The sequence below is a fragment of the Poecilia latipinna genome, unplaced genomic scaffold (genome assembly GCF_001443285.1).
Source record: "Poecilia latipinna isolate Pla-1442-1.1 unplaced genomic scaffold, P_latipinna-1.0 Scaffold852, whole genome shotgun sequence".
In the NCBI taxonomy this organism is placed as follows: Eukaryota; Metazoa; Chordata; class Actinopteri; order Cyprinodontiformes; family Poeciliidae; genus Poecilia; species Poecilia latipinna.
The window spans coordinates 117,426-143,902 of record NW_015113468.1 but is presented as its reverse complement, the minus strand read 5'-3'; the positions used below and the strand labels follow the sequence as shown (position 1 = coordinate 143,902).

General features: G+C 36.1%; 1 protein-coding gene across 2 annotated transcripts in view; it reads left to right on the top strand.

Moving 5' to 3' along the window:
* Positions 1-25,788, top strand: part of map4k1 (mitogen-activated protein kinase kinase kinase kinase 1) — a 47,356-nt gene extending 21,568 nt beyond the window's left edge. For both annotated transcript variants that reach the window (XM_015047982.1, XM_015047983.1), the window contains exons 2-32: positions 2,527-2,584; positions 5,525-5,615; positions 5,698-5,762; positions 7,022-7,077; positions 7,158-7,205; positions 7,827-7,869; positions 8,150-8,222; positions 9,854-9,985; positions 11,438-11,500; positions 12,273-12,354; positions 12,707-12,823; positions 12,940-13,021; positions 13,105-13,157; positions 14,193-14,239; positions 14,323-14,364; positions 14,486-14,506; positions 15,208-15,253; positions 15,836-15,995; positions 16,602-16,702; positions 17,220-17,261; positions 17,348-17,426; positions 18,531-18,607; positions 18,684-18,744; positions 20,815-20,917; positions 21,004-21,062; positions 21,175-21,263; positions 22,155-22,332; positions 22,409-22,477; positions 23,761-23,853; positions 24,027-24,153; positions 25,255-25,788. In XM_015047982.1, coding sequence (XP_014903468.1) covers positions 2,527-2,584; positions 5,525-5,615; positions 5,698-5,762; positions 7,022-7,077; positions 7,158-7,205; positions 7,827-7,869; positions 8,150-8,222; positions 9,854-9,985; positions 11,438-11,500; positions 12,273-12,354; positions 12,707-12,823; positions 12,940-13,021; positions 13,105-13,157; positions 14,193-14,239; positions 14,323-14,364; positions 14,486-14,506; positions 15,208-15,253; positions 15,836-15,995; positions 16,602-16,702; positions 17,220-17,261; positions 17,348-17,426; positions 18,531-18,607; positions 18,684-18,744; positions 20,815-20,917; positions 21,004-21,062; positions 21,175-21,263; positions 22,155-22,332; positions 22,409-22,477; positions 23,761-23,853; positions 24,027-24,153; positions 25,255-25,351 — 2,454 coding nt within the window. In that variant the 3' untranslated portion in view covers positions 25,352-25,788. The remainder of the gene's footprint in view (positions 1-2,526; positions 2,585-5,524; positions 5,616-5,697; positions 5,763-7,021; positions 7,078-7,157; positions 7,206-7,826; positions 7,870-8,149; positions 8,223-9,853; positions 9,986-11,437; positions 11,501-12,272; positions 12,355-12,706; positions 12,824-12,939; positions 13,022-13,104; positions 13,158-14,192; positions 14,240-14,322; positions 14,365-14,485; positions 14,507-15,207; positions 15,254-15,835; positions 15,996-16,601; positions 16,703-17,219; positions 17,262-17,347; positions 17,427-18,530; positions 18,608-18,683; positions 18,745-20,814; positions 20,918-21,003; positions 21,063-21,174; positions 21,264-22,154; positions 22,333-22,408; positions 22,478-23,760; positions 23,854-24,026; positions 24,154-25,254) is intronic.
* Positions 25,789-26,477: the final 689 nt, after the last annotated feature.

Below are 26,477 nucleotides of genomic sequence, written 5' to 3'. Positions count from 1 at the left end.
CTGACAAAGGTTTTTTACCATGATGTAAAGGTTACGGTTCAAGTGGCAAAATGAATGTGAAGACTGGAGTTGCTCAGTTGATTCAGGTTGAATTTCTTGTTTTGACGATGATGTTTATGCTCTTTTCAACACTTTTACTGTGTCTGTTACTTTGGAGAAACGTGAGCTTTAAATGCCATGAGTGCCATGAGTGGTGTTTTGAAAACTCCCTCTCTGTGTTTCCGTTTCACTCTGTGCAACTTGTCCTGCCTTAACTGGCTGGCTGCGTACGCAGATGACTGTTTTCTATTTAAGGAGTTACAATGTGAATCTGTGTTTCCTTTGCTTGTTGTGGGAGGGCTGCTCTGCCATGTGTGAAATGTGTAGTTATTTCTGCTTTATGCACCCACTTTAAGTGGAAATTCATTGCTAATTTAAACTGTCTAACTCTTTTTCTTGTGATATCTGTTGTTCTGGTTTTAGGTTTACTGTCAACCTAAAACCTAAAGCAGGGGTGGGCAATCCAGGTCCTCGAGGGCCGGTGTTCTGCAAGTCTTAGATGTCTCCCTGGTTCAACATGCTTCAATTAAACAGCTGAATCACCTCCTCAGTACAGTGAAGTCCTCCGCAGTCCTGCTAATGACATCATTATTTGACTCAGATGTGTTGAAGTAGAGACACATCTAAAGGTTGCAGGACACCGGCCCTCGAGGCCTGAAGTTTCCCACCTCTGACCTAAAGGCATTAGTGGGTAGCAGATTCCGATGGTAGCAGATTCCGATGGTAGCAGATTCCGACGGTGCTCCATTTTTTAAACAAAAATTCTAATCAAGTTTTTATTTATTTATTTGTTTTTAAAGGGACAGTGCAACTAAATATTTCATCAGTTAGCTGATGAAACGTACACAGAGCGTTACCCTTTTTGATACAAGTAAACTGAATTCAAAATTCATAACACAGATAAAGAAGTACTAGAAAATTTCAAGTGAAATGCATAAAAATACATATCTACATCAAATTGTCATTGTTCTCAGTGTTGTTCTTTCAGCCAGTGGTTTGATTTATAGAGAAAAGCCTCAAGTCTGGCATTTACTTTAAGGTCTAACACCCGACAACGAAGTATTAGGGCTCATGAACGGGAAAATTTCTGCTCAAAAACTTGAAAATTTCTATATTTATTTCATATATTTACAAGAAAAAACATTATGATTCTTTGATGTTGAAAATTTGTGAATTTGTAACACAACCAGGATAATTTTAATGATTAAAGCCATAATATATTATATAAATCTGAGATATTCTCTGAGAGTATAAAGTACATGTGTCAAACTTGAGGCCCTCAGGCCAAATCTGGCCCACTGTAGCTATTTATGTGGCCCCAGAACTTCAAGATAACATATTATTTTATCAGTCAAATGAAATCAGTTATTTATATAATGCCACAGGACATCAATGTGAAAGAATGTGCAGAAAATATCTCCTAAATCAGCAATCTTCATGATCCAAAAAGCCATTTGCACCTTCAGTCCAGCTGAACAAACTCAAGCTACTAATGTTACACAACCTGCAGAAAAAAATACAATATCTAAAATTACTAGAGGAACCTCCAGTTTGCTTCTAATTTGAGGTTTTAAAATTAATTAAAACATAAAATCTTCACAAAAAAGAGGATGTAGATATTTGTGGAACGTTATGCAAAACCAGTACAGACTGTACTTTCCAACATAATGACGAGAAAAATAGATCTAAGATAATATTGAGAATAGTTTTGCTGTAATTTTTTTGAAAAAGTTAAATAAGAAACCTGCCTTTGTTTTTATTTCTACATCAGTTGGTTCAGTTACAGGGACCCATTGTGGGAGGTCCAACGCGCCACTTGTGGCTTCAGAGCCACAGGTTGCAGAGCCTGTTGGAAATGTATTTCCTCAAAGACCTCTGAGAAAATGTCTGACTTTAGTTTTAATATCTAAAATTTATGTCTTTATTCACGGAAAACTGTCATTTTTCCCTCATAAATTTCTGACTTTTTGACATCAAAAACAACCAAGTTGTTTGGTGGACGTTTACTCCTGATGATTTCCTTTTCGTTCGTCTACAATGTTCAGGTTTTTCTTGTCATTTATTAACATCTGTTTGCGGAAGATTTTTCTGGCAAAACAAAAAACCAAAAAGAGAAAATTATTTAATTTAAATTTCTTTTTTTATCGCTGTGACAATCCTGCAAAGAGAAGTAACACCACCCTGTGTCACACCTTTAAAGGTCATAGTATGCATGTGTTTGACTATATGTATGCATGAGCGCTTGCTATAAGTGGGTGCGTGGGTGTGGGTGCGTGCGTGCGTGCGTGCGTGTGTGTGTGTGTGTGTGTGTGTGTGTAATGCCACAGAGTCGACGTTGTGGGCTGTTTGTTGCACTCCACAGATCTGGACTGCAAACCTGCACATTAAACTCTGCAGTTGCACAAGGAAACTCAGTGACATCAATGAGCTCTGCTGTCATAAGCCTCAGGTTACAGTGAATAATATTTCTGTTTGGATTCTTTTCAGGCCCGCAACAAGCAGAATGGAGAGCTGGCGGCTATTAAAGTTATCAAGATGGAGCCAGGTAAGAATTTTTCTCTGAACGTAATCACCTCCACTGTTTATATGATCTAAAAATCTGTTTCTTTGTAACAACTTTTTAGTGTAATTAATGTTTTGCATTTGCTTGTTGGCAGGGAAGGTACTGCGTCTTTAAGAAAACTTGAATTATGTTGCAGCTTAACCTACATAAAAACCTCAAACTCATTTTAAACTCAGTGCAATTAGTTTCTTTTCTCAGTTTAGTTCAAATAGAAACGCTGTACCACCTTCAAACCTTGGACAATGTTTGATTGTTTTTATTCTCTTAATGAGAGAAATATGAACCAAACTGCATCATCAAAATGGCCAAAAATAACCAGAGCCCCTGCAGTTGCATCACTTTTCTGCCGAGTGCGTCTCAGACGGTCGTCTGAGTGGAAAAACTCAACATGGCTGCCAGCGTCACTCATTTCGTCTGAGATTCTTGTAAACTGCCAAAAAATATCCAGAATAAAACTTTAAATCTGGATCCAAATTTATTTTATTGGTATTTTTTCAAACCTTTTATTCTGTTTTTTAAAATTTACACAGTGAAAAAGTAGCAGCAATAATTCAGATCATTGAGTTAAAGAAAAAAAGTCTTAAGGTTCATTTTTCAAATTATTGTTGCATATTTCAGTGAAAATATCAGCTGATTTTAACCCTTTCTGTCCTTTACTCTTCTTTTTTTCTGCCAGTTTTTTTCCACATCTCTTTATTACTTTTATCTCCTTGTGAATCAAACTGATCAGAAATATTATTAGCATTCAGACTGACTGCAAGGCACTGGAAAGATATTAGCTTGCCAAATGTAGCATCTCACAGGTGTTTTGCCATGTTGCACACAATTAATTGTGATTAATCAATTACTGAAATAATTGTCAACTAATTTAGTAATCGATTAATTGATAACTGGAGTATACAAACTAAAAAAATATATTATGCAAAAGAACACAATTGTACAATCTGATGAATCGATTAATCATCAGAATAATTGATTAATCATCAGAATAATCACTATCAACACTAAAATAATTGTTAGCTGCAGTTAATAAAGTGATAAAAATTGTATGTTGACTTATTGTGCAGCTTTAGGACAAACATTCAGTCTGTCTTTAAGTACTTGAGGCTCCTTGTCTCTCAAAAGTTGTTTTAATTTTTTTTTTTTGCTTCATCTAAAAATTTCTCAGTCCTCAGTTTCTCAGTGTTTTTGTCTTTATTTTAACCATTTGCATCACCAAATGGTTCATTTCTGTTTGTGTTAGCTTGTAGCAACATAGTTTAAATTCATCATATTTTAACTCTACTATTATGGTTGAATGTTATAAATGTGTGGAAAAAGGTAAAAATCAGCTGTGCGAAGTGCCTTTTTCCCATCATGCACTGCGTTTGGATAAAATACAGTTTAAATTGTGAGGATCTCTTTGAATCAGAGGATAAATCTGCTGCTGGTTCTAATGGGGAAGTCGACTGAATTGACAGCAGTTTGTGTGTGAACGTCGGCCGATCGTTCTGACAGACACTCAGCCAAACATCAGTCAGACGCAACCGACACAAGAGTTTTTGTTTTGGTTGCATCACCCATATTTAAAAACTGAAAACTGTCTCCAGTTCTTGGTCATGTGGATAAAAAGGCCAAATCTGCTTCATAAATAAAGATTTGTGGTGATTTTAGGCAAAACTTTGCAGAAAACTTCAGAACTTCATCGACCTTCAGAGTCTTTGATGTCTTCAAACTTTCCAGAGACTCGAATGCAGTGAAATGTTAATTTACTTTATAAAGAAGTTTATTTCTAATTCTCGATGAGATCTTGTATCAACATTTCATCGAACCATTAAATATCTCCGTTTCCCTTTTGGAAAATTATTTTCTCTGCTTCCAGAAACTAAAATCCACTAAATTCATCCGACTCTTTCAGATGACGCTTTAATTCTGAGAAGAAAACCTGAGAAATGAGGAAATATTGAACAAAAAAATCACAGTTTTTATAAAATTCCCTGTAAATACCCATCTGACTTTTTATTTTGTCAATTTATAACTTGGTGTGCACAGCATGTTGGCATTAATATCGGCATCAAGTTTAAATTGTTTTATATTTTCGTCTCGGTGTTGTCATAACTCCACGGTTGGATCTGTAAACTTTGCAACTCTTTGTTTTATTGTTTTCTCTGTGTTTAGTAGAAAATGACAGGATGGAACCATAAGTTATATTTAAATATCTACAGAACTGGGAGAAATAAATCATTTTTGTTGCATCCTCAAACCTTAAAAACCTTACACTGCAAAAAACACAAAATATTATCAAGTAATTTTGTTTAGTTTCTGGTGTAAATATCTTACTGCACTTGAATTAAAACAAAACTAACTAATAAGTAACTTTTCAGCCAGATATAAGAGCTTGTTTTAAGTAAATAATTTATTAATATTGATGAACAATCATTTGTTTCATTGGCAGATTATTTCACTTTAAACATGGGAATATAATATAATATAATATAATATAATATAATATAATGCAAGTGAAATAATCTGGAACTTTTATTTTTTAATCAATCAAATCAGATCCTCTATTTTGCTGAAAAGTTATTTGCAAGTTTTCTCTAATTTCAAGTGTAGTAAGATATTTACACTATAAACTAGACAAATACACTTGGTAATATTTTGTGTTTTTGCAGCGTATGATGGAAAGAGGGTGCACTTACTTTCCCCCCAGGCCTGCATGTTGTAATCAGTAAACAGGAGGAACTGTGGTTGGAAAAAAAACCTTCCAGCCGCGTTAAAGATGAGCAGAAAAACATCCGAGCCCCAAACAGAACGTGATTCATCGTAAACAAGTTGTAACCCCATCAGAATGACTCACCTGTTGCCAAGCGGACGAAGAGAAAATGAGGGGAAAAAAGTCTGCAAGCGTTTTATTTTGAAAGCGGCTTTCTGTCTCCACAGAAGACGATTTCTCCATCATCCAGCAGGAAATCGTCATCGTCAAGAGCTGCAAGCATCCCAACATCGTGGCGTATTACGGCAGCTACATACGGTTGGACGTCTCCGTTTCTCTGGATGCTCATTTATTCGTTTTGAACGCAGCCGCTAACGCTGAGCCGTCTGTCTTCCTGCAGAGCCAATAAACTCTGGATCTGCATGGAGTTCTGTGGCGGCGGGTCCCTCCAGGACATCTACCACGGTCTGTTTGTTTCTTTATTTCATCTCTTCTTTGTAAAAATATTGAGTTAAAATCCCCCATAAGTCTTCAAACACATTTCTTTCTAAATAAATAAAGAATAGATTTTTATTTTAAAGAGTTTTAGCATTACTGGTTACACAGGGAAGCATTGACAACATTGTAGATGGAGGAAAAGTTTAAATCCAGTAATTATAACTTTAAAAAATTGCAACTAAAACGTAATTAGTTGAATTTTCCACAAATATAATTTAACGTGTTCAGGGCATTGAAACATTTTGACGTAGCCTTTATTGCAGATGGGACAAAAAGGAGAAGGAATAAATTTCCATCAAAAAACTCAGAAATTTAGAGAAAAAAAAATCTGAAAATTTCAGAGTTTGAAAAGTTTAAAATTTTCAGCTTTTAAAACTCAGAAGTTTCCACGTTTTTTTCTGAACGTTTCTGAGATTATTTAAAAAAATATCAGAGTTTCTTGGTGGATATTTCCTTTTTTCTTTCTACATTTTCCCTGATACACAGTCGTAGTTTTGCTTGTTAACTTATTATTAAAATCACAGGGAAGCATTGACTTCTACTGATATTAATATTGATCTTTATCCTGGTGATCAGAAAGAATCTGCCAATATTTTTATCACTTTTCAATAAAACTGAAAACTTGAATCCTTTTCATCTGTAAAAGCGTCGACAAACTTTAATGCACCTTTTTTCAATTTAGTTCAGTTTTTGTTTTTTAGTTTGAAACCTGCAGCACATTTTTGCTTTAATGGTAAATTTTTAATTGACTTCAGTGTTGAATTAAAACAAAAATATTTTATCAAAATCAGATTCTGTGTCAGTAGTTTGTTTTTTATTCATTTGGAAACAGGTGCAGTGGATCCTCACCTGGCCAAAACCCCAAACAATAAAAAAACAAAAAAAACGACAAAAAAAAAAAAAACAAAAAAAAACTTTTTGCTGTTTTTACTAATTGTGACGTTTTTCTTGTTCTTACTTTCTGTCTGCAGCGTTTTTAGTTTGCTTTTGTTTTGTTCATTTTTATGTGTTTTCTTTGATTTCAGTATTTTTTATTTGCAGAGTTTTTTGTTTTGTGGGTTTTAGAGTTTCCATCACTCATGTTTTCAGATTGTTTTTCCGTTTTCCATTGTGTATAAACCAGCTTCAACAAAAAGCATCATATTCACCTTCTTCGTGTATTTTATTTTGAAGGCCGTAATGTCTGCGTTTCGTTGTAACGATTAAACATGAATGTTGTCCTGCAGTGACCGGCTCTCTGTCTGAGCCACAGATCGCCTACGTCTGCAGGGAGATGCTGCAGGTAACCGCTCTGTTTTCCAGGTTTCCTTGCATATTTTTAAGGACCTTCAAAGTAAAAGTCTCCTGTGTTTGTGTGAGCAGGGCCTGGACTATCTGCACGCACAGAAGAAAATCCACAGAGATATCAAGGTCAGCCGGTCGAAACCGATTCTGTTTATGTGAACTCTGCGTTTGTTTTCTTAAGATCAAACATTCAGCTAAAACATGCAGACTCCTGCACTGCAAAAACACAAAATCTAAACAAGTACTTTTGGTTTAGTTTAGTGCAATTATCTTAGTACATTTGAACTAGATGTTTTTTTAATCAATATTCAATAATTATTGACTCAAAACAAGCTCCTGTATCTTACTGAAAGGTTACTTGTAGGTTAGTTTTCTCACATTTCAAGTGTTTTAGGATATTTGGACTTGAAACTAGACTAAAATATTTTTTCAGATTTTGCGTTTTTGCAGTGCAGAAGTTTTTACTGAATAATCAAACTCCACATTTTCCTGGAAAACACTTTTTCTGCTTTTGCAGAACTAGATTGATGACAGTTGCTGTTCTGATGTCCAGAAATAACATTCCTGGTAAACCGTCAGGTGTCTGAGCTCCAGCTAATCAGTTTCCAGCTGTCAGTCGTGTATTTTCGCTCTCCGTCCTGTGCGGCTTTGCTCACAGATCGCCGGGCAGATAGAGGGAGAAGCTGTGAAGAATGAAAAGGTTTCTGTGGTGCAGCTGCTCTCATGTTGCGTTTCTTTTCCTTGCAGGGTGCCAACATCCTCCTGAATGATCAGGGCGAGGTCAAACTGGGTAGGTGGAAGTTTGCAGCGTCTGCAGTGTCGCGGTGTGGTTAGCATGAGTCACTCACCGCCAAGGTGGCAGATCTCATCACAACACCTCTGCTGCCTCGTAAAACTGGCATTACTTCAAAAACACAAACATTTACAACATTTACTGCTAATTTTCACTCGATTCACAAGGGTTGAGCGAACGTCAAAGGGTTGAGCTGCAGACCTTAGCAGCAAGAGATGCTAAATGAGTAGCATATTTTAGATTTTAAATGTCTTTTCTCATTTCTGTTTAATTGCAGCTGACTTTGGGATCTCGGCTCAGATCACAGCCACTCTGGCTCGGAGGATGTCCTTCATCGGGACGCCGTACTGGTGAGACGCGCCGCCGTTTCTCTGCAGCTCCAATCAGAATGAACGCAGCGTGTTGCTAACTTAGGCCACAGTTTATTACTAAACTAAACAATAATTATGCAAATCTAACTGCAAATGAAGACGCCAACCTGATGGCTTCTTCATGGCTTTTACAATTATTAGACAGAAAAAGCAAAATCTTACACTGTATTTTTTTGTCTAGTTTATTGTCAGAGTTGACGCCTATTAACACAGATTAAATAACACAGGAAAGACAAGAGAGAGTTAGATTCTGAATACTCGCGAGGAGAACAGACAGAGATGTGCTTTCAGTTACAATCTCCTACCGCTCTGAAGCACATTTGCCTGCCCCTCTCTTTTTATTGTGTTTAGGATCCCTAATCACAGAGAGCACTGTAACTCTAAAGGGAGGGGGAAAACACTTCATCACACATTCACAGCGCCAAGATTATCACTAACTAACAACACAATCTATCTTAATGTGGATTATCCAGTTCCTGACCCAGGGTCAAACAGAGCAAGTTGTACGTCTTCATGGCGACGGTTTTACAGCTAACAGGTCAAAAAGCAGGGCGTTCTGTAGAGAGCTGCTGTCACTGCTCTTCTTCAGAGAGGCCCTCTGAGGAAGGAAATCAGTGATTAACAATACAAGAACATTTCTTAAAGATATAGCTAAACAAATAAGTGTACATAAAGCAAGAATATTATAAAGATATAACAACATTTGATAAATAATAATACAATGTACCTAACATTTATGTTGCAAAAATCTTGAAAAAGACAAAACTAACTTACAGACGCAGATAATAACTAGTTACATTTGCATGAATAACTTTTTGTAAAAAAAATTAACATTAACACCTCAGGTACACAAAAACTGTCAGTTTCTAATGCAGATGTTTTAGTACAGTTTAAATAAGACAAAATGAACTTACAAGTAACTTTTGAGTAAATAGAAGTTTAAGTAAATAATTCCTTATTGTTCATTTTTGTAAAGAAGTTTCAGTTTAGGGAGAAATGTTTTGTTATAAGTGAAATAATCTCAGTGAAATTCAAAATTTTTTAATATCGATATTAAGGGGTTATTGACTTAAAACAAGATATTTTAATCAATATGTTCACTTTGCTTCCAAACAGCCACAGTCATTTTAAATCAGCTTTAATAGTTTTTCTGTTTTTCTTCTAACCTTTGCTTCTTTCCATTAGTCCAGTTCTTATCCCTGACCATACACTGCAAAAACATAAAATATTTTTAGTCTGGTTTCTAGATCAAATATTTAATTACATTTGGAATAAGAAAAACTAACTTACAAGTAACTTTTCAACAAATAGAATCTTTTTTTAGTCAATAATTCCTCTTGATGTTGATGAAAAACTTCCAGTTTCATTGGCAGATTATTTCATTTACAGCAAGACATTTCCCCGCGTTGTTAGTGAAATAATCTGCCAGTGAACTGGAACTTTAAGGAATAATATCTTGAAACAAGCTGCTATTTCCTGACAAGATAAGTTAGTTTTGTCTTAGTTCAAGTGTATTGAGATATTTTTACAAGAATCCAATAAAACTACTTGGAGATTTTGGTTTTCAAAATGTTCCGGCTAACTTTTCGTCTTCTCCCTCCTGTCCTCAGGATGGCGCCAGAGGTAGCAGCTGTGGAGATTAAAGGCGGCTACAACGAGCTGTGTGACGTCTGGTCAGTGGGAATCACGGCCATCGAGCTGGCAGAGCTGCAGCCGCCCCTGTTTGACGTTCACCCGCTGCGGTGAATAAACGCTCACACTCACACCAGCAAACAGCTGAATGATTCACAGCAGGAGGCTGGAGCCGCCCAATGAGCCGCTGTTTCCTGCAACGGCGCCCTCTGCTGGGCTTTGATTTGCACTAGCATGTCTAGGAAATGTGCATATGCTTCCTTTTTTTTATGGTTTTTAAGTTTCTTCTCATGTATTTTTATCTCTTGTTTCTATTGAAAATATGTCAGCACTGAATTAAGACCAACTAACCTACAAGTAACTTTTAAGCTAATATGCAGGAGCTTATTTTAAATAAATAATTCATTATTGTTGGTGAAAAAGTACAAATTCCACTGGTAGATTACTTGGTAATCAACGGACTTCGCACCGTTACCTAGCAGCCCCAGCCAAGCCCAACTGGTTACCTAGCAACCCCAGTCAAGTCCAGGCCGTTACCTAGCAACCCCTGCCAAGCCCAACTGGTTACCTAGCAACCCTAGCCAAGCCTAGGCTGTCACCTAGCAGCCCCAGCCAAGCCCAACCCGTTACCTAGCAACCCCAGTCAAGTCCAGGCTGTCACCTAGCAGCCCCAGCCAAGCCCATCTGGTTACCTAGCAACCATAGCCAAGCCTAGGCTGTCACCTAGCAACCCTAGCCAAGCCCAACCCGTTACCTAGCAACCCCAGTCAAATCCAGGCTGTTACCTAGCAACCAAATTCTTGTTCTGCTGGCAGATTATTTCACTTATGACCTGGGAAAATGTCGTGTTATGACTGGAACTAGAACTTTTTCATGAATATTAATGAATTATTTATTTAAAATAGGATCCTATGTCTTCCTGAAAAGTTTTTTGTAAATTAAACCAACAATACTGCAGAAACACAAACTCTTACCTGTATTTTTTATCTAGTTTCTAGTGTAAATACCTTTGTACACTTCAAATAAGACAAACGACCTTATAAGTAACGTTCCAACAAGACATAGGAGCTTATTTTAAATCTAATTCCTTAAATATTGATGAAAATGTTCTAGTTCTATTGGCAGACTATTTCACTTTTAACAAGTGAAAAATGTTTTAAGTAAAATAATCTGCCAGTGGAACCAGCATTTTTAAAAAAATCAATATTAAATAATTATTTACTACTTGTCTGTTGGGTAATGATACGAATGATAAAAATAAACATGTTTACAGTCAATGGAGGAGGAGAATTGTTAGAAGAAAACTATAAAAAGGAGCATAAATATATCCAGCTGCAGTCAGTCACACCTACAGTTTATTTAAAGATGACGCTTCCTTTGTCTCTTCTTTAGTCATGGTGAACATGTAGCAACTTGTGTACCAGCTGCACCACTGCAGCTCATTAACATCATTTTTCCATTCTTTATCTGCCAGAAGCAAAATCAGCTGCAGATAATTTGCTGAAGAGCATAAAGTTTCTCCTGGTTCGTGTCTCATGGATCTGTTTCTGTCCCTCCTGCAGCGTTCTGTTCCTCATGTCCAAGAGCGGATACCAGCCCCCGAAACTGAAGGACAAATCCAAATGGTAAACATATTATTATTTAATTAAACCTTTATTTAACCAGATAGAAAACAAAGGCAGCAGAATAATGGACACACTGCAAAAACACTAAATCTTACCAAGTATTTTTGTCTAGTTTCTGGTGCAAATGTCTTATTTCAATTGAAATAAAACAAAACTAACTTACAAATAACTTTTTAACAAGAAATAGTAGTTTGTTTTTAGTAAATAACTCCTGTTGAAATTTGAATGCTAAGCTAACTCTGGTCCTACAAACCTCGGTCTGGGTTTGGCTGAAGTGAACTCTGGTTCAGGTTGAATGCATATGTGAACGTTAAGCAGACCAGAGACGCTCCAAAAACAGGAAGCAGACTACAGCACAGGGCATTCTGGGTAAACCAAAACAAACATGTTAGCCTAGCGCTAGCAGGAGAAACGGCTCCTCCAACCACTAAAATCTGGCACCACTCCATTTTTGTTTGTTTTGTGAAGTTGTGTGAGGTTTTCCTGTTGCTTCCTTCAGTTACAGCGCCCCCACAGGTCAGGAGGGGAACAGGTTTTTCAAAGGGTTTGGTTGGTTTGACTCAGAGCAGAGAGGAAGAGAACCGCAGCAGCTGGAGATGGAGCCAATGTTGCAATTTTGGTTCCAGATAGAACCGAGTCTGCTGGACTGTCAGATGTGTAAACAGCCTTAGTGTTGTTGTTTTTTATTTTAAATATCAGCCGTAGCAGATAAATTTGATCTGTTTTAAGGATCAGTTGGTCCCTGATCTCATGACCTGCTTCCTGTCCGCAGGTCGTCCAACTTCTACAACTTTGTGAAAGCCATGTTGGTGAGGAATCCCAAGAAGAGACCCAGCGCCGCCAAGATGCTCTCAGTGAGTTCAGATTCATTCATTCATTCATTCATTCATTCATTCATTCATTCATTCATTCATCAGATGAATCCGTCTGCATCACATTCACCTGCTGCAAAAACACAAAATATGACCAAGTACTTCTGGTCTAGTTTCTAGTGCAAACATCTTAATTAAGACAAAACCAACTTACAAAATGTTGATGAAAAACTATTAGCTCCATTGGCAGATTATGGCAGATTACACATGAAATCATCCCAGGGGCCACAATTGGCCCCCACGCCACACTTTGAACACCCCTGATTTACTGCTAACCTGCAGCTTTGTTTCCTCAGATCCCCTGATGTTTATTTTTCCTTATTTTTTTGCGCAGCATCCGTTTCTGACCCAGCAGTGTCTGAACCAGGAACTGACTCTGGATCTGCTGGACAAGTTCAAGAATCCTGAGAAACACAAGAGCTGCGTGTCGACGGAGGACGACGACATGGAGGTCTGCATCAGACGCTCAGGGATTAAATACACCGGTCTCAGATTAGCTGCTCAGCTCCTTCCTCTGAAACTCTCTGTGTTTTCAGCTTTTTTTGTTTCGTTTCTTTGTGATCTAAGGTGGCGCCTCCTGCGTCGCTAAGAAGAATCCAGTCTATCAACAAACACAACCGGGCCGAGAGGACCAACTCCGACATCAGCTGTGAGAAACCCGCTGCGCTTTTGTGTTTTTAGTTTCACTGGAAGCTTCTCTGGACACATTTAACACCATCTCTGTCTGATCAGTCGAACAGATTTACACCCAGAGGCCGATGAAGACCGGATCACCAAACGTAACGGTGCGATTTCAGTTCCAGTTTCTTTGTTTCTCCTCGTCGGTTCTTGTTCTGAATGTTCTTAAAGGGCCGGTGTGCCAGAATATATCGATCAAAACTGTTAAAGTATTATATTATTATAAGTATTATAAGTATAGTATTATAAGTAGCTGTCTCTGTAATCAATGTGTTTCTTCAAAATTAAATAATACTGATCATTTTCTTACTTGATCAGTTCCTCCAGAATATTTGTGTCTAAAAATCTTACCAAGTTTTTTGTTTAGTTTCTAATGCAAATGTCTTATTACACTTGAAATAAGACAAGACTTCCTGAAAAGTAAATATTTAGCAAGATATAGGAGCTTGTTTTAAGTAAATAATTCCTGAATATGGATAGAAATGTAGTAGATCCATTGGCAGATTATTTCACTGATAGGAAGACATTTTTCCCATGTTATTAATTAATCTTCAAATGAAACTAGTATTTTAAGCAATTATTGACATAAAATAAGTTTCTGTATCTTTCTGAATAGAAAGATACAGAAACTTAAAACTTAAAAAATAATTTTTAATTCAAAACTTACTTTTAGTTTTGACTTAAAATAAGTTTTGACTTATTTTAAGGGGTTGCACTAGAATCGAGATAAAAATACTTTGTAAGATTTTGTGTGTTTGCAGTGTGTCAGATCCTTTCTCTTCAGTTTATTTTCAAAATATCTTTAAAATACCTTTCAGAATATTAATGCTACATTAACATGAATCTTGTAAACAAGGCTAGCTAGTTAGTTAGCAGTTCTCTAGCAAATACTGTGATGTAAATGCATCAGAAAATAGAAAAGCCTGAAAAATACAACAGAAACAGAATATAAAGATACTAACAGCACTGGGAGAGAATAAATTAGTTTTGCAAAGTCTATTTAAGGGATAAAAATGGGATTTTTCATTAACTGTCCACTTTAAGTTAATAATAATTGGGGGAAATATCAAATTTTTACCTTCATCAGATATTCCAGAAACATTTGATAAGTTTCATATGTTGGGTTTTCTTTGTTTCCACAGTTAACGCCGTCATCAGGATCAACAGGCAGCATCAACAGCCCATCCAGGTAACGAATTAATCCGATTAAATCCCAAATTAAAGCAATTTATCTGCAATAAACTGATTAACGTTTCCCCTTTCGCCTCTCAGGGATCAGGACTCGGACTCGGACGACTACGATGACGTGGACATGTGAGGAAATAAGAAAATTAAAAAATAATAACATGGATCTTGTTTTTTAACACTACATTTATTTTGTGTTTGGTTGTAAAATCATTAGTTTTATATTTTCTCTTTCTCTTTGTCCCTTCAGACCGACGATGCAGCCCTCATGGTGAGACGAACAAACTTTTCCTCATGTTTGTTTTATTGCTGCGTGACGATAGGAAACCTTTACAACAGAGTATTCCTTTATTTATGAGAATAAAGTCATATTTGTGAAAATAGACCAACAAAAAGTCAGAAAATTAAAAAAAAAGTTACATTTTAGTCAATAGAGAAAAGTCTCAGTATCCTGCTTTGGATTTTAATTTTATGATAATGTGTTAAAAGGTTAAGATTTTCCTTATATGTAACTTAACAAGATGCTCAACATTCCTCATTTATATATTTAAATAAGTTCTTATAAAATAACTACTTTTGTGTCATGTTCTCATGTTATTACAACTTTTTATTATTTCATCTTATTCTGGTAATATTATGACTTTATTATCTTATTTTGTCTTTTTTCCTGATAATATTCTAACTTTATTCTATTTTTTTGAGTCGTCGTGTAACACTTAGTTTGGGCCTCTGCCCGTTTCCTCCTTCACTCTGTGACCTTTAACCTTTTGGTCACCATCCAACGTCCAGCTGGCTGAATATTACATTAACCTGAAGAATAAGGGTTGATATTTTAGCCAGCAGTCACTGCGCTCCAGCGGTTTTTTACGATGTGGATATTTCACGCTGATGTTGCGATTTATTTCCGATAAATCGTAACGCCTCCGGCTTGTTTCCAAGGCAACTACTGACCCAGCCTTCTCTCTCCGACAGTCTCATAATGCCAGAAGACGAAACTCCTCCTCCGCTTCCTCCAAAGGTGAGAACCGACCCCAACGCCGAAAACGTTTTCTCTGAGCAGAAAAAGAAAGTACACCCCGGGTTTTTGGTGTCAGTAAAAATAAACCTGATCTGGACTTTAAATCTGACCTCTAACGTACAAAAACATCACAATGTTCAGTTTCATTACTGAAGATTCGTTTAAATACATGAATTTAACAAAATTACCTTTCATGACCTCTGGAAACAGCAGAACAAACGTTTGACGCCAATGTGTTTAAATTTGAAGAAGGTGGGAGGGACAAACTTCACTCATGTGCATGGAGAAACTAAGTACACCCTTGGTGTTTTGATCGAATTTAAGAAAAATCAGAAGCTTAAACTCCTCTGACTCCACCAGCCTTCGTTAGCCTGTTAGCCTGTTAGCCTGTTAGCTCAGGAAGATCAGAAACAGTTGAGCTAGCATGAATCGCTATTGAAGGTGAATATCAATAACCAGTAAAAATCTCAGATCATTTATCATTTTCTTTTCTCTGTTAAAGCCTTCAGGATCGGTCATTCTGTTACGGGACTTTTCGTCGTTTCTGTTGATCCGTTTTCACAAGTCGCTGTTTTCGTTTAGCCCAAAGCCCGGACCAGCTCGGAGGAGAGCATGGCGTCAGAGGACGACCGGTCGAGGAAACACGGATCCCTGTGTCCCCCTGCGCCCGCCCCGCTCATACGGACCTCCAGCGGGACGCACGTCCGACCCACGCCGCACCCACGGGCGTCACGACACTCAGGTGAGCCGAGCCAATCAGAGAGGGGCAAACCTCCGACAGGGGGATGGAGGGATGGAGACGGAGGGAAGGAGGAGGGGGGAAAGGAAAGAGAAGAAAAAAGTGGAGAAGTAAAGAAAAAATAAAGAAAAGGAAGAAAGTAAAGAAAGAAGACAAGGAAGGAAATAAATAAGGAAACAAGGAAGGAAAAGAATAAAAAAGTAAGGTAGGAAGGTGACTCACCTTAGGTGAGAAAGAAGAAAAGAGAAAAAAGGAAGGAAAAAGAAGGAACTTAAGAAAGGAATGGAGGGAAAGAAAAACAAAGGAGGGAAGAAAGGTAGAAGGAAAAGAAAAACAAAGGAGGACGGAGAAAAAAAGAATGAAGTAAATAAGGAAAGAGAGAAGGGAGGAAAGGAAATGCATAAAGAAGGGATAAAATAAGGAAAGAAAGAAAGAAAGAACAAGAAGCGACAAGACAGAAAAAATATCGGTTTTATTTATTGGACGATACCGATATATGTAAAAATGATGAATATCGTCCGATATCGATCTTAGCGTCGGTATGTAAATTTATCTCCAGTTCAGATTTAGTAAAAATGTTTTTGTGTTTTTTCTGTTTTTGTGATCTAGACCCTCCATCGTTACCGACCCAGATCCAAAACATCCCAGCTGACCCGGTTCCTCCAGAACTTCCTCCTAAAGATTTCAGAAGACGGAAACCGATATCAAAGGTAGGAAAGAAGACAAAGTTTTCGGGAAAATCTAATTTGTTTTTAGATCAGAGATCAGCAAACAGCCTAAAGAGATAAAAATAAACTTTATAAAAGTTAAATTACCTCCTGAAAAAGACAAACTGTCTTCTGATGAAACTCATTGGGGAAACGGCAAACATCTGATTTCTAGGTTCATTAAACAATAAGACGTTTATAAAAGCATAAGGTGTCTGGCCATCATTAAAAAGCCTTAAATGTATTAACTTAAAATAAAGATCTTAAAATGTTACAGATCTATAGGATCATCGGATCGCCTTTGTTCATAGAACAAAGGCTTAAAAAGTCTTAAATTCGACTTACTGAGACCTGCGGATACGTACGGGAGAAGATTAGAGCCCAAATCCCAACTTTAAACTCCAACGAGCCTCGGGTTGCAGACTGCTAATCTAGATTATTAAATATTAGCGATAGATCTGATCGTCTCTCAGTTCATCCCGTCAGATTTGTGAGTTTTTTCTCCGTCTTTGTTCCTCAGGATCTCCCAGAATGCCCCAGCCCCGTATTGAAGAAACCTCCTGTGAGTTCCTCCTCCATCTGAGCTTGTTTCATAAACTCATTTTAATTTGTTTTAATCTGAATCTCCTTCTCTCTTTCTGTCTTCAGGTCTATTTTAAAAAGATTTTCCACGGCTGCCCTCTGAAAATAAACTGCTCCACAACCTGGGAAAACCCGACGTCCAAAGGTTCCCGAACCGCCAGCTGTTTCATGTGTCAAACTTAAGGCCCGGGGGCCAAATCCGGCCCATCAGAGCTTCTTATGTGGCCCTTAGACTCCAGAGGCCAAATTACTTCAATCAGTCCCTCCTGTTTTTGTGACTGTGTGATCGCAGAAATTCAAATTCAATTCAACATTCAAAAAAACTTTACTGATCCCGAAGTAGATGAAAGTAAAAAAATTAAATCTTTTATTTTATCGGCCTAATGCCCCGGTCTGAGTGATGCTAACTCCCACCTGCAGGTGGCAGCATTTCTTTTGCTCCACTGCTGCCTCAGTTCCTGTCAAGGTGAAGCTCATGATCGATACGGCGAGTAACAGAACCACATTTATCGTCACACAGAAGTGAAAAATGAGCAAAATTTATTGCATATAGTTTTAAATTAGCGCCAGAGAATCTGAGATTTTGATTGCAAAAAATCACAAATAGATAATTTGATAAAAATTAACCCCGAGCCAAGTTGTGAAGTTATATATATATATATATATTTAGACTTACTAATATTTTCTACCTATATTAAAATAGATAACATGACCAAAAGTTATTTCTAATAATAATAATAATAATAATAATAATATATCAAATTTATATAGAGCTTTTTAAGACTCTCAAAGATGCTTTATAAGAGAAAAAAATAATTAAATCTAAATTTGTTCTAATTTTGAGTTTGAAGCTTTTTATCGACACTCGGCATCTGAGGAATGGAAAAAAGAAATACAGCAAATAGTATTAAAAATCAGTATAATTCTGGAAATAGGAAATTCACTGAAAGTATTTTTAAAATAATATATAAATAATGATAAATGGTTATTAAACAAGTACTAATACAATATTTTTTTTGATTGAAAACAGTTATGAAATCAAAGATGGACTCTCCAATCTAAACAAATGTTCGACATTATTTAATTTTAATAAGTCCTTACTGAATGCAGACACAGCTTTTTATTTTATTCTACCAGTTTAAAGGGTTTTAGAAATACGTTCTGGCCAACCGGCCCTTTAAGAACATAGGTGGTCTTTATATGTCCCAAAATGTTTACCTTCCTCCTCTTCGTCCTCTTCGTCCTGCAGAGCAGCACCTGATCATGGGGGCCGAGGAGGGGATCTACACCCTGAACCTCAACGGCTCCGAGGCGACCATGGAGCTGGTACGGTCTGCCTTAAACGCCAAACATTTAAACTGAATCAGATGTTTAAACATGGTGTTTGTTTCCTCTCTTCCAGTTGTATCCTGGGAAATGCTCCTGGGTTTACACCATTAACAACGTCCTCATGTCTGTGTCAGGTAAATAACAAGCTGGATAATCACAGCTGTTCAATTCAGATCAGTTTGGTTTATTTATGCAGCAGGAATTCACAACATGTGTCAACTCCAGGAATTTTACACAAAAATATCATTTAAATTCAATCAGATAAACTTACTAATGTTTTCTACAACAGCTAACAACGTTATTATGGCTTTTTAAGACACTCAAGGATACTTTGCAAGAGAAAAAAATAATTCTAATTTTGAGTTTGATGCTTTTTAGCGACACTAGGCGTCTGAGGAATGGAAATGAAAAACAGTTTTAAGAAGCAGTGCATTCAGCTCAGTTTGTTCATCAAATTAGTTTATTTTTTTTCTTTTTGGAGTTTAAAGTGAGTATTTAAGCACACTAAGTTATATTTGGTGTTTGGACTATTAAAATAAGCAATAAGCGTTTAAGCTTTTCCATTGCTAAACGACACATATTTACTGATATCTTTTGTTTGATGAGTAAAATTATATTATTTTAATTAATTATTAAATTACATTTAATTAATTTTTACACTGATAAATAAAATACATAAGACATTAATATGAATATTTCTCTATTTTTTTGTTTATTTAAAAGCTCATCCCTTAATTTTCACCCAACTTATTCATTGTCATTATCATTATTATGATTAGCAGTATTGATTGTAGTTTTTTGTTAAACCTTTCTTTTCCCTTACTGTAATAAATTGTAAATTAACGTGAAGCCAATGAATAAAATAATCAACATAGCATCTCAATCATTCATTTTTCCACAGGGTTTTACAAACGGAAAGCAAATATTTCAGGGTTTCCAAGCCTAAAATAAACAAAAATGTAGCCCTGACTGGAAAACGAAGTGAAAATCTTATCTGAAATAAAATAAAAAATACAATTCCTAAATTTCCCGGCTGGCCACAACACAGAGGAGAAATTAGTTAAAACAAAATGGCGGGAAACCACAAACAAACAAGCAAACAAACAAACAAACAAACAAACAAACAAACTCCCCATTTAAACAAACTTTCAAACAGAAAATGTTTGATAATCGCTCATTCTGTTGGAAGCGCTTTGCTTCCATCTGGTGGTCAAAGTGTGAACTGCATGCAGTTCATGGACATTAAGGTGGGAGAACATTTCAGTAAATAAAATTAACCCTTAGCTAATAACAATAATAATATTAGCTAAGGGTTAATTTCATATGTATACAACTTATTATATATTAAAATAGACAACATGTCACCAAAATTACCAGTCGTTTCTAATAATATATAATATTTATATAGAGCTTTTTAGGACACTCAAAGATGCTTTAAAAGAGAGAAAACAATTCATAATTCTACATTTATTCTAATTTTGAGTTTAAAGCTTTTTGAGTAATTGTAGAAATAGTCAATTCAGTGAGTGTATTTTGGTTATGAAACCTTAAATCAAAGGACATTACAAAAAATATCTAAATAATGATGAATAAAGTTACTGTATAAGTATATACCCCAATAAAAAACTATTTTTTATTGAAACAGTAAAGAAAAACTTCTGTAAGAGAAAAGCAAAGGGATATTTCAGTCATTAGCTGTATTTAAAACACTGCAGGATGAAAACCAATAATTGTTCAAAAATGTATGGTGAAATTCTCTTTCTAAAACTGATTTCATATTTCAAAGGTCCTGCTAGGACCTAATGGAACTGTACAGATACGGCATTTAAAACCCAGCGATGAATATTTTTATAGAATTTGACTCAATTTCAACATTTTATTTGAGCAAAAGCAGCATCAATAAAGTAATAAACTGTTTTTTCATTCCTAAAGTGTCTGGTGTATCTAATTAGCATCATAGCTACATTTACACTAATGGTGGGTGAAATGTTCCCACTTCTAATCTCTAATTAATTTACAGCAAATACATAAATAATAACATTGTTTGGAGAAATTAAATAAATAAAATCAGCCTTTAAAGGGTTAACCATCAAACCTGCAGCCTCAGCTGCAGCTAGCTCCTTTCTGCTGAAATTTGTGGATTTTATTAAAGGAAAATTCCTCTAAAACTGAAAGAAAACTGAATAAAATTGATTGTTTTCCAGGTAAATCGTCGCAGCTTCATTCACACTCACTAAAAGAATTATACGAACAGGCCAGGAAAGACCAGCGGATGGTTCCCTTATCGACTCACAGGCTGTTGTCAAGGTAACGGGGGCTTTGTTTCATCCGCCGTTTCATTTCCCAGCGAAAAGATGGAAGAATTCGCCACGCTAAAACTGTGTTTTGTTTAGAAAATGTCCGGTGACGAGCAAAATACCGGATACCAAGGGCTGCAAGACCTGCGCAGTCGGTGAGCAGGAAAACCCGAGTCACTGAACAGAGATCTGGATTTAATTTTCATTTAATGACGGATTTCTGATGCGTTTCAGATTAAAACTCCAGAGCTGTTTTTGTTTTTCCAGGGGGAAACCTGTTCCTCTGCTGCGCTCTGGACTCTAGCGTGGTTCTGCTGCAGTGGTACGAGCCGATGCACAAGTTCATGCTAATCAAGGTACGAGCATTTAAAAATGAACCACATGAACTCAGGAGACGCGCTAACGAGGGTAAAAATACGACTTTTAGAAAAGTTTTCTTTAAGGTCAGACAAGGACGGCAACTATCAATTATTTTAATAATCTATTATTCTAATGATTAATCGGTTATTCTAATGATTAATTGATTCTTCTGCTGATTAATAATTTATTCTGACGATTAATTGATTTTAAAAAACTGGGTAAAAAAATGTGGCTCATTCTACAGACTTTTTATTGAACCACTTCACCTTTTTATACAGTATTAGAAATTTAGTCAAATACTTTTTCAAATAGGAAAATAAACATTTTATTGCCTAAAACATAATAAAATAACAATCCTTTAGTGAACACTTGATCATTTGTAGCAAAGGATGCATCTGCAGTTAAAAAATATTAACGTGAAAAGTTCAGCTCTTTTTGTCAACTCAGCATCAATACAGCGTAGAGCTAATCTGTAATTTGATCAATAATTTGATGCTTATTTGGAGATTTTTACAGAATTTGAACCAGGTGAAGCTGAAACTACTACTTGATGAGTTCTGGGTAGAAAATACTTACAGACAGACGTTTTATTTTTTTAGCACTGGAAACTGAGGAATGGAAATGAGGAATACAGTAAATATTATTAATAAGCAGTGTAATTATATAGTAGTAGTAAATCCTATTAATGCATGTTGATTATGTGAAAGGCCTACTTGTAAGTCAATTTTGTCTCATTTCAAGTGAAAATCGGCAAAAAAAGATTTTGTTTTCGCAGTGTGACGATTAATCGATCGTAAGCTAGTTGACGATTATTTGAATAATCGATTAATCGTGTGAATGTTTCCCAGTGGGGAGGTCTGAGTGATCGCTGTCTCCCTGCCTTGCAGCACTTTGACTTCCCGCTGCCCAGCCCCCTGCGGGTGTTTGAGATGGTGGTGCCGCCGCTGCAGGAGTACCCCATGGTGTGCATCGGTGTGTCGCGCGGCTGCAGCCCCAGCACACCGGTCAGCGTGGAATACATCAACCTGAACTCCAACACGTCCTGGTTCTTCAGCTCCGGCATGGGTGAGCCGCCGTTCCCCTCTGGACGTTTCCCAGCAGCCACTGCGTCGAGTCGCTCACGGCGTTTCTGTCCCCACAGAGAAACCTTGTCCCGACGTCGTCCAGGTCAACCAGCTGGACGGAAACTCGCTGTTGGTGCTCATGGAGCGTAAGTCCCACTGTTACCGTAGCAACACTAACGACATAACAAAAACCGGAATAAATAAAAACAGTAATTAATGGGGGAAAAACTAGAAGTAACATTATGCAATTATTGGCAATTATTAATGTAATATCCTTCGTTTTTGTTTCTATGAATCTGTTTATTAGTCTTTTTTTACCCACACAACCAGCTTACGTCAATTTACGGCACTCCGTACTGCAGAGCCCTCAAAACGGCGGCAGCAAACATTGGAGTAAAACACCAGTCAGTTAGCTTTCAACAGTAATTAATTATATTTATTGAAAATACTGTCATCTGTTTAGTATTCATTACCCAAACTACATATACATAGTCACAATACTTAGACCTTTTTCAATTCTGCACCGAAAAATTAACCAAAGTTTAAAAAAACCTGAAACTAAACAGAATATTTAACTAATAAAAACTAGCAATTACTAGTAAAAAGTAATTAAAACTAACTGAAGCAGCCAGACCTGATGTATAATAGCTGGACGATTTTCTGATTTTTATTATTGTCCTTTTATTAAATAAATTGGCTTTTTTTAGTTTAAACATAAACAAAAACTCAGCAAATTTTGCAGTCAGCTGTGCATGAAATTAAATTTATTCTCCTGATTCAGTTAAATTTATGGTAAAGGTAGTAAATTTGGTAGAACTTCCCACGGTCTAGTTAAAGTTTCTTGCGCCATCACTCTACGACAAATAAGCAGTCGCCCATCTTGGATTTTAGCTAACCTTTCTCAATATTTTCTTCTTTGTTCCTTTTTCTTTATTTTATTTTTCCTGTCTTCCTTCATGTTTGTTTTTTCCTTTTTGTTTGTATTGTCAGGTATTTTCCTTTAATCATTTTTCCTCAAATGTTTCTATTTTTTCTTCTGTTTTACCTGAAATTATTTTTGTTTTATTAATTTTTTTATTTTTCTTTCTTGTCCTTTTTTGCTTTATTTTGTTTTCTGTATTTATTCAGTTTTTTATTTAATCAGTTTTTCCTCTGTTTTTCTAATTTTTATTCTTTTTTCTATTTTCAATTTAGATTTTTCCTTTAATTTTTGTTTCACTTTTTCTTATTTTTTATAATTTTTCCTTTTTCTCTTTATATTTTTTTCTATTTTTTCTTTTCCACTTTATAATTTTTTCAGTTGTTTTTCATTCTTTTTTACTCTCTTTTTTCTCTTTTCATTTACTTTCTCACTCTTTTGTCTGAACTCTGGTGGGTGGATCCTCCGTTTGCCACTTCTGTAGCGTTTTAACTCCTGTTTTTTCTGCAGGGTCGGTTCAAGTCGTCAACCTGGAAGGAGAGCTGAAGACGAACCGACATCCACCTCAGGAAACCATTTTCTCTCATGACGTTGAATCTATAGGTGAGAAAAACCATCAGTCAGCTGATAAATACTGATCAACTGAATGATCAACTGTTATTATTCTCACTGAATGGCCAAAATACGTCCTGTTAGTCCCATGCAGATGTTCTAAACTCCTTCATTATGAGTGATTATAATTATCAAGCATATTAAAAGTACATTTTTGTCTGCAGTGTATTTTGAAGACACACTTTTGGCTGTTTGGCGTCACGGCTGGCAGAGGAGAACGAAAAGTTTCACTGAGGTTCTGGACGAAATGACGGATCACAGGAAGATCTACAGGATGGTGAAGTCAGACAGGTAGGCTGCTCACCTGCTGCTCTCTCAAGTTATAGAGTCACTGAGGGACGGCGGACATGATGGTTTCTGTTTATGTCAATGATTGTCTAGTTTTCTTTTTTGATAAATTTGCAGAAAGTTCATTTCTGGGTTTTTCTGTCAAGACGCTGAGTGTTCATTCATGGGAAATAATTTGAGCTTTTTTTATTTTAGCTAAATTTAAAGGGTTCTGAAAACTTTCTGAAACCGCTGAGCATTTTTATAATAACTGAAGGTGACATAGTAACTCGGTTGTGCTATAAAGTGACTCTGTTTGCCTGGAAACATAATATCTCCCCTTCAAAGAGCATTTCATCTGTTTCTTTAATTATTTTTTTCAGTATTGTTCTCATTTGATATTAAATATTTATTGACGAAAAAGAAACACAAGATATTTTAGGGTGTCTTCATATTTTAAGTTCAGCGTTCATATTAGTGCTTGAATCCTTGAAAATTGTGCTTTTGGGGTTTGGAAAGTTTTTGATTTCTGTATAAAGTCCTTGAAAGTTCCTGATATTCAAACTGCTCAGTTTTGTAATAAAGTGCAGATCTAATGTTTGATTAAAAGCCTAAATTTGGATAAAATTACTCGGTTCAAACCAGATATTTTCATCCACCTAATAAAGAGACTTTTTTCTCACCGTCTGAAGTTAAATCAGAGTAAATTTTTCTTATTTTAGGACAATTAGGATCACAAAAATTATTTCTATTTGCTAAATGCCAGAAAATTTAGCAAGAACTCTTTTTTCTTTGTTTTTTTGTGACTTTTTCTGTATTTTGTTTCTTTGTTCTTGAAATAAAGGTTGTCTTCCATTCCACATGGTTAGCAACATTATTGAAATTGGCATTTCAGAATATATATGTATATATATTGTTATATTTTAATTTACCCAGAATACTTTCACAAGACTGTTAATAATAAATGATATCATATGATAGTGAGTTAAAACTGTGTTTTTTTAGATCATTTTTGTTGTTTTTATCTGCAGAGTTTGAAAACGTACCTTGGAAAGTGTTTGAATTTTGCGGAATGAGGCGTGTTAATTAGTTTTAGTTAGTTAAATCTTTTGTTTTGTCCTGCAGGATGGTGGTGCTGGAGACGCGTCAGGTCGAGGACCAGCTCGGACTCTCCAACCTTTATCTTCTGGAAGTCGCTGAGAACTACGTCCTGCTGCCCTGACCCTCCGCCGCAGCGACTTCCTGTTTCCCAGAAATCACCTGGAAATAAAAAACAGACAAAAAACAGCAGGCAGAACATTTGTTGAACATTTGCTGCGACTGTCCCAGTATCTTATCTTGAGGCAGAGGAGGAAGTGACGACACGAGGAGCTCTTCTCCCTCGGTCAGAGGGAGCCTGCTCTTTATTTATGCTCTTTTCCACTCTGAGACGCCAGAGTACTGAGAAAACCCTGAAACCGAGAGAAGGAAGGTCCCACTGCAGCCTCCTTCCTGCACAGTGTTATTGATCACAGCCTGCAGGGACTGACAAAATGGCTTCCATACGTTTCCACAAACAAGCTGCTGTGCTGCGTTGTGTGACCTGAGCTTGTGTGTCAGTGTTGCATCGTGTGTGTGTGTTACTGCCGTTACACTCTAATAAAGGTAAATAACACAACATGAGGCTGCCTGGGTGTCATTTCAAGGGATGGGAGATGAGCTGTATGAAGCTAAATTGGGGCCACAAAGTTTGTTAAAAAAAAAAAAAAAAGCTGAAAAAAAAACTTTAAATCTGAATGGTAGTTTTGAACTTTTATAAGTTTCAATTATTTTTAGTTTTGAATCTTTTTTCCAGTTTAAAAACTCTTCTCTTTAAAACATTTTTTGGTTTCAAAATATTCTTTTTCAATTTCAAAATTTATAGCTCCAATTTAGCTACACATTGCAGGAATTGATAATATTCTCAAAATTTTCTTACTCTAAAGTTTAGATTTTTTTTCTGGCAAATTTTCAAGTTTTGAAACTCAGAAATTGCAGATTTTTTTCTAGAAAACATAAAACCTATGAGATTAATCGAAAATTCTGGCATTTGTTTTTTACTTCTCAAACGAAGAAATTTCCAAGTTTTTTTTCTCTATGTTTTTTGAGAGTAACAAAATAAAATTGAGAGTTTTTTCTGGTAAATTTTTTAGACTGTTGGATTTTGTAGAATTTTTGGAGATTAATCTCAAAATTTCCGAGTTTTGTAAAGCAAATTTTTAACCTCTGCAACTCAGAAATTTCTGAGTTTTCTAGAAAATTTCTAAGTTTAATCTAAAAAAAAAAAAAAAAAAATTTAAAAAAAAATTTGTTTATTTTTTTTTTTGGCA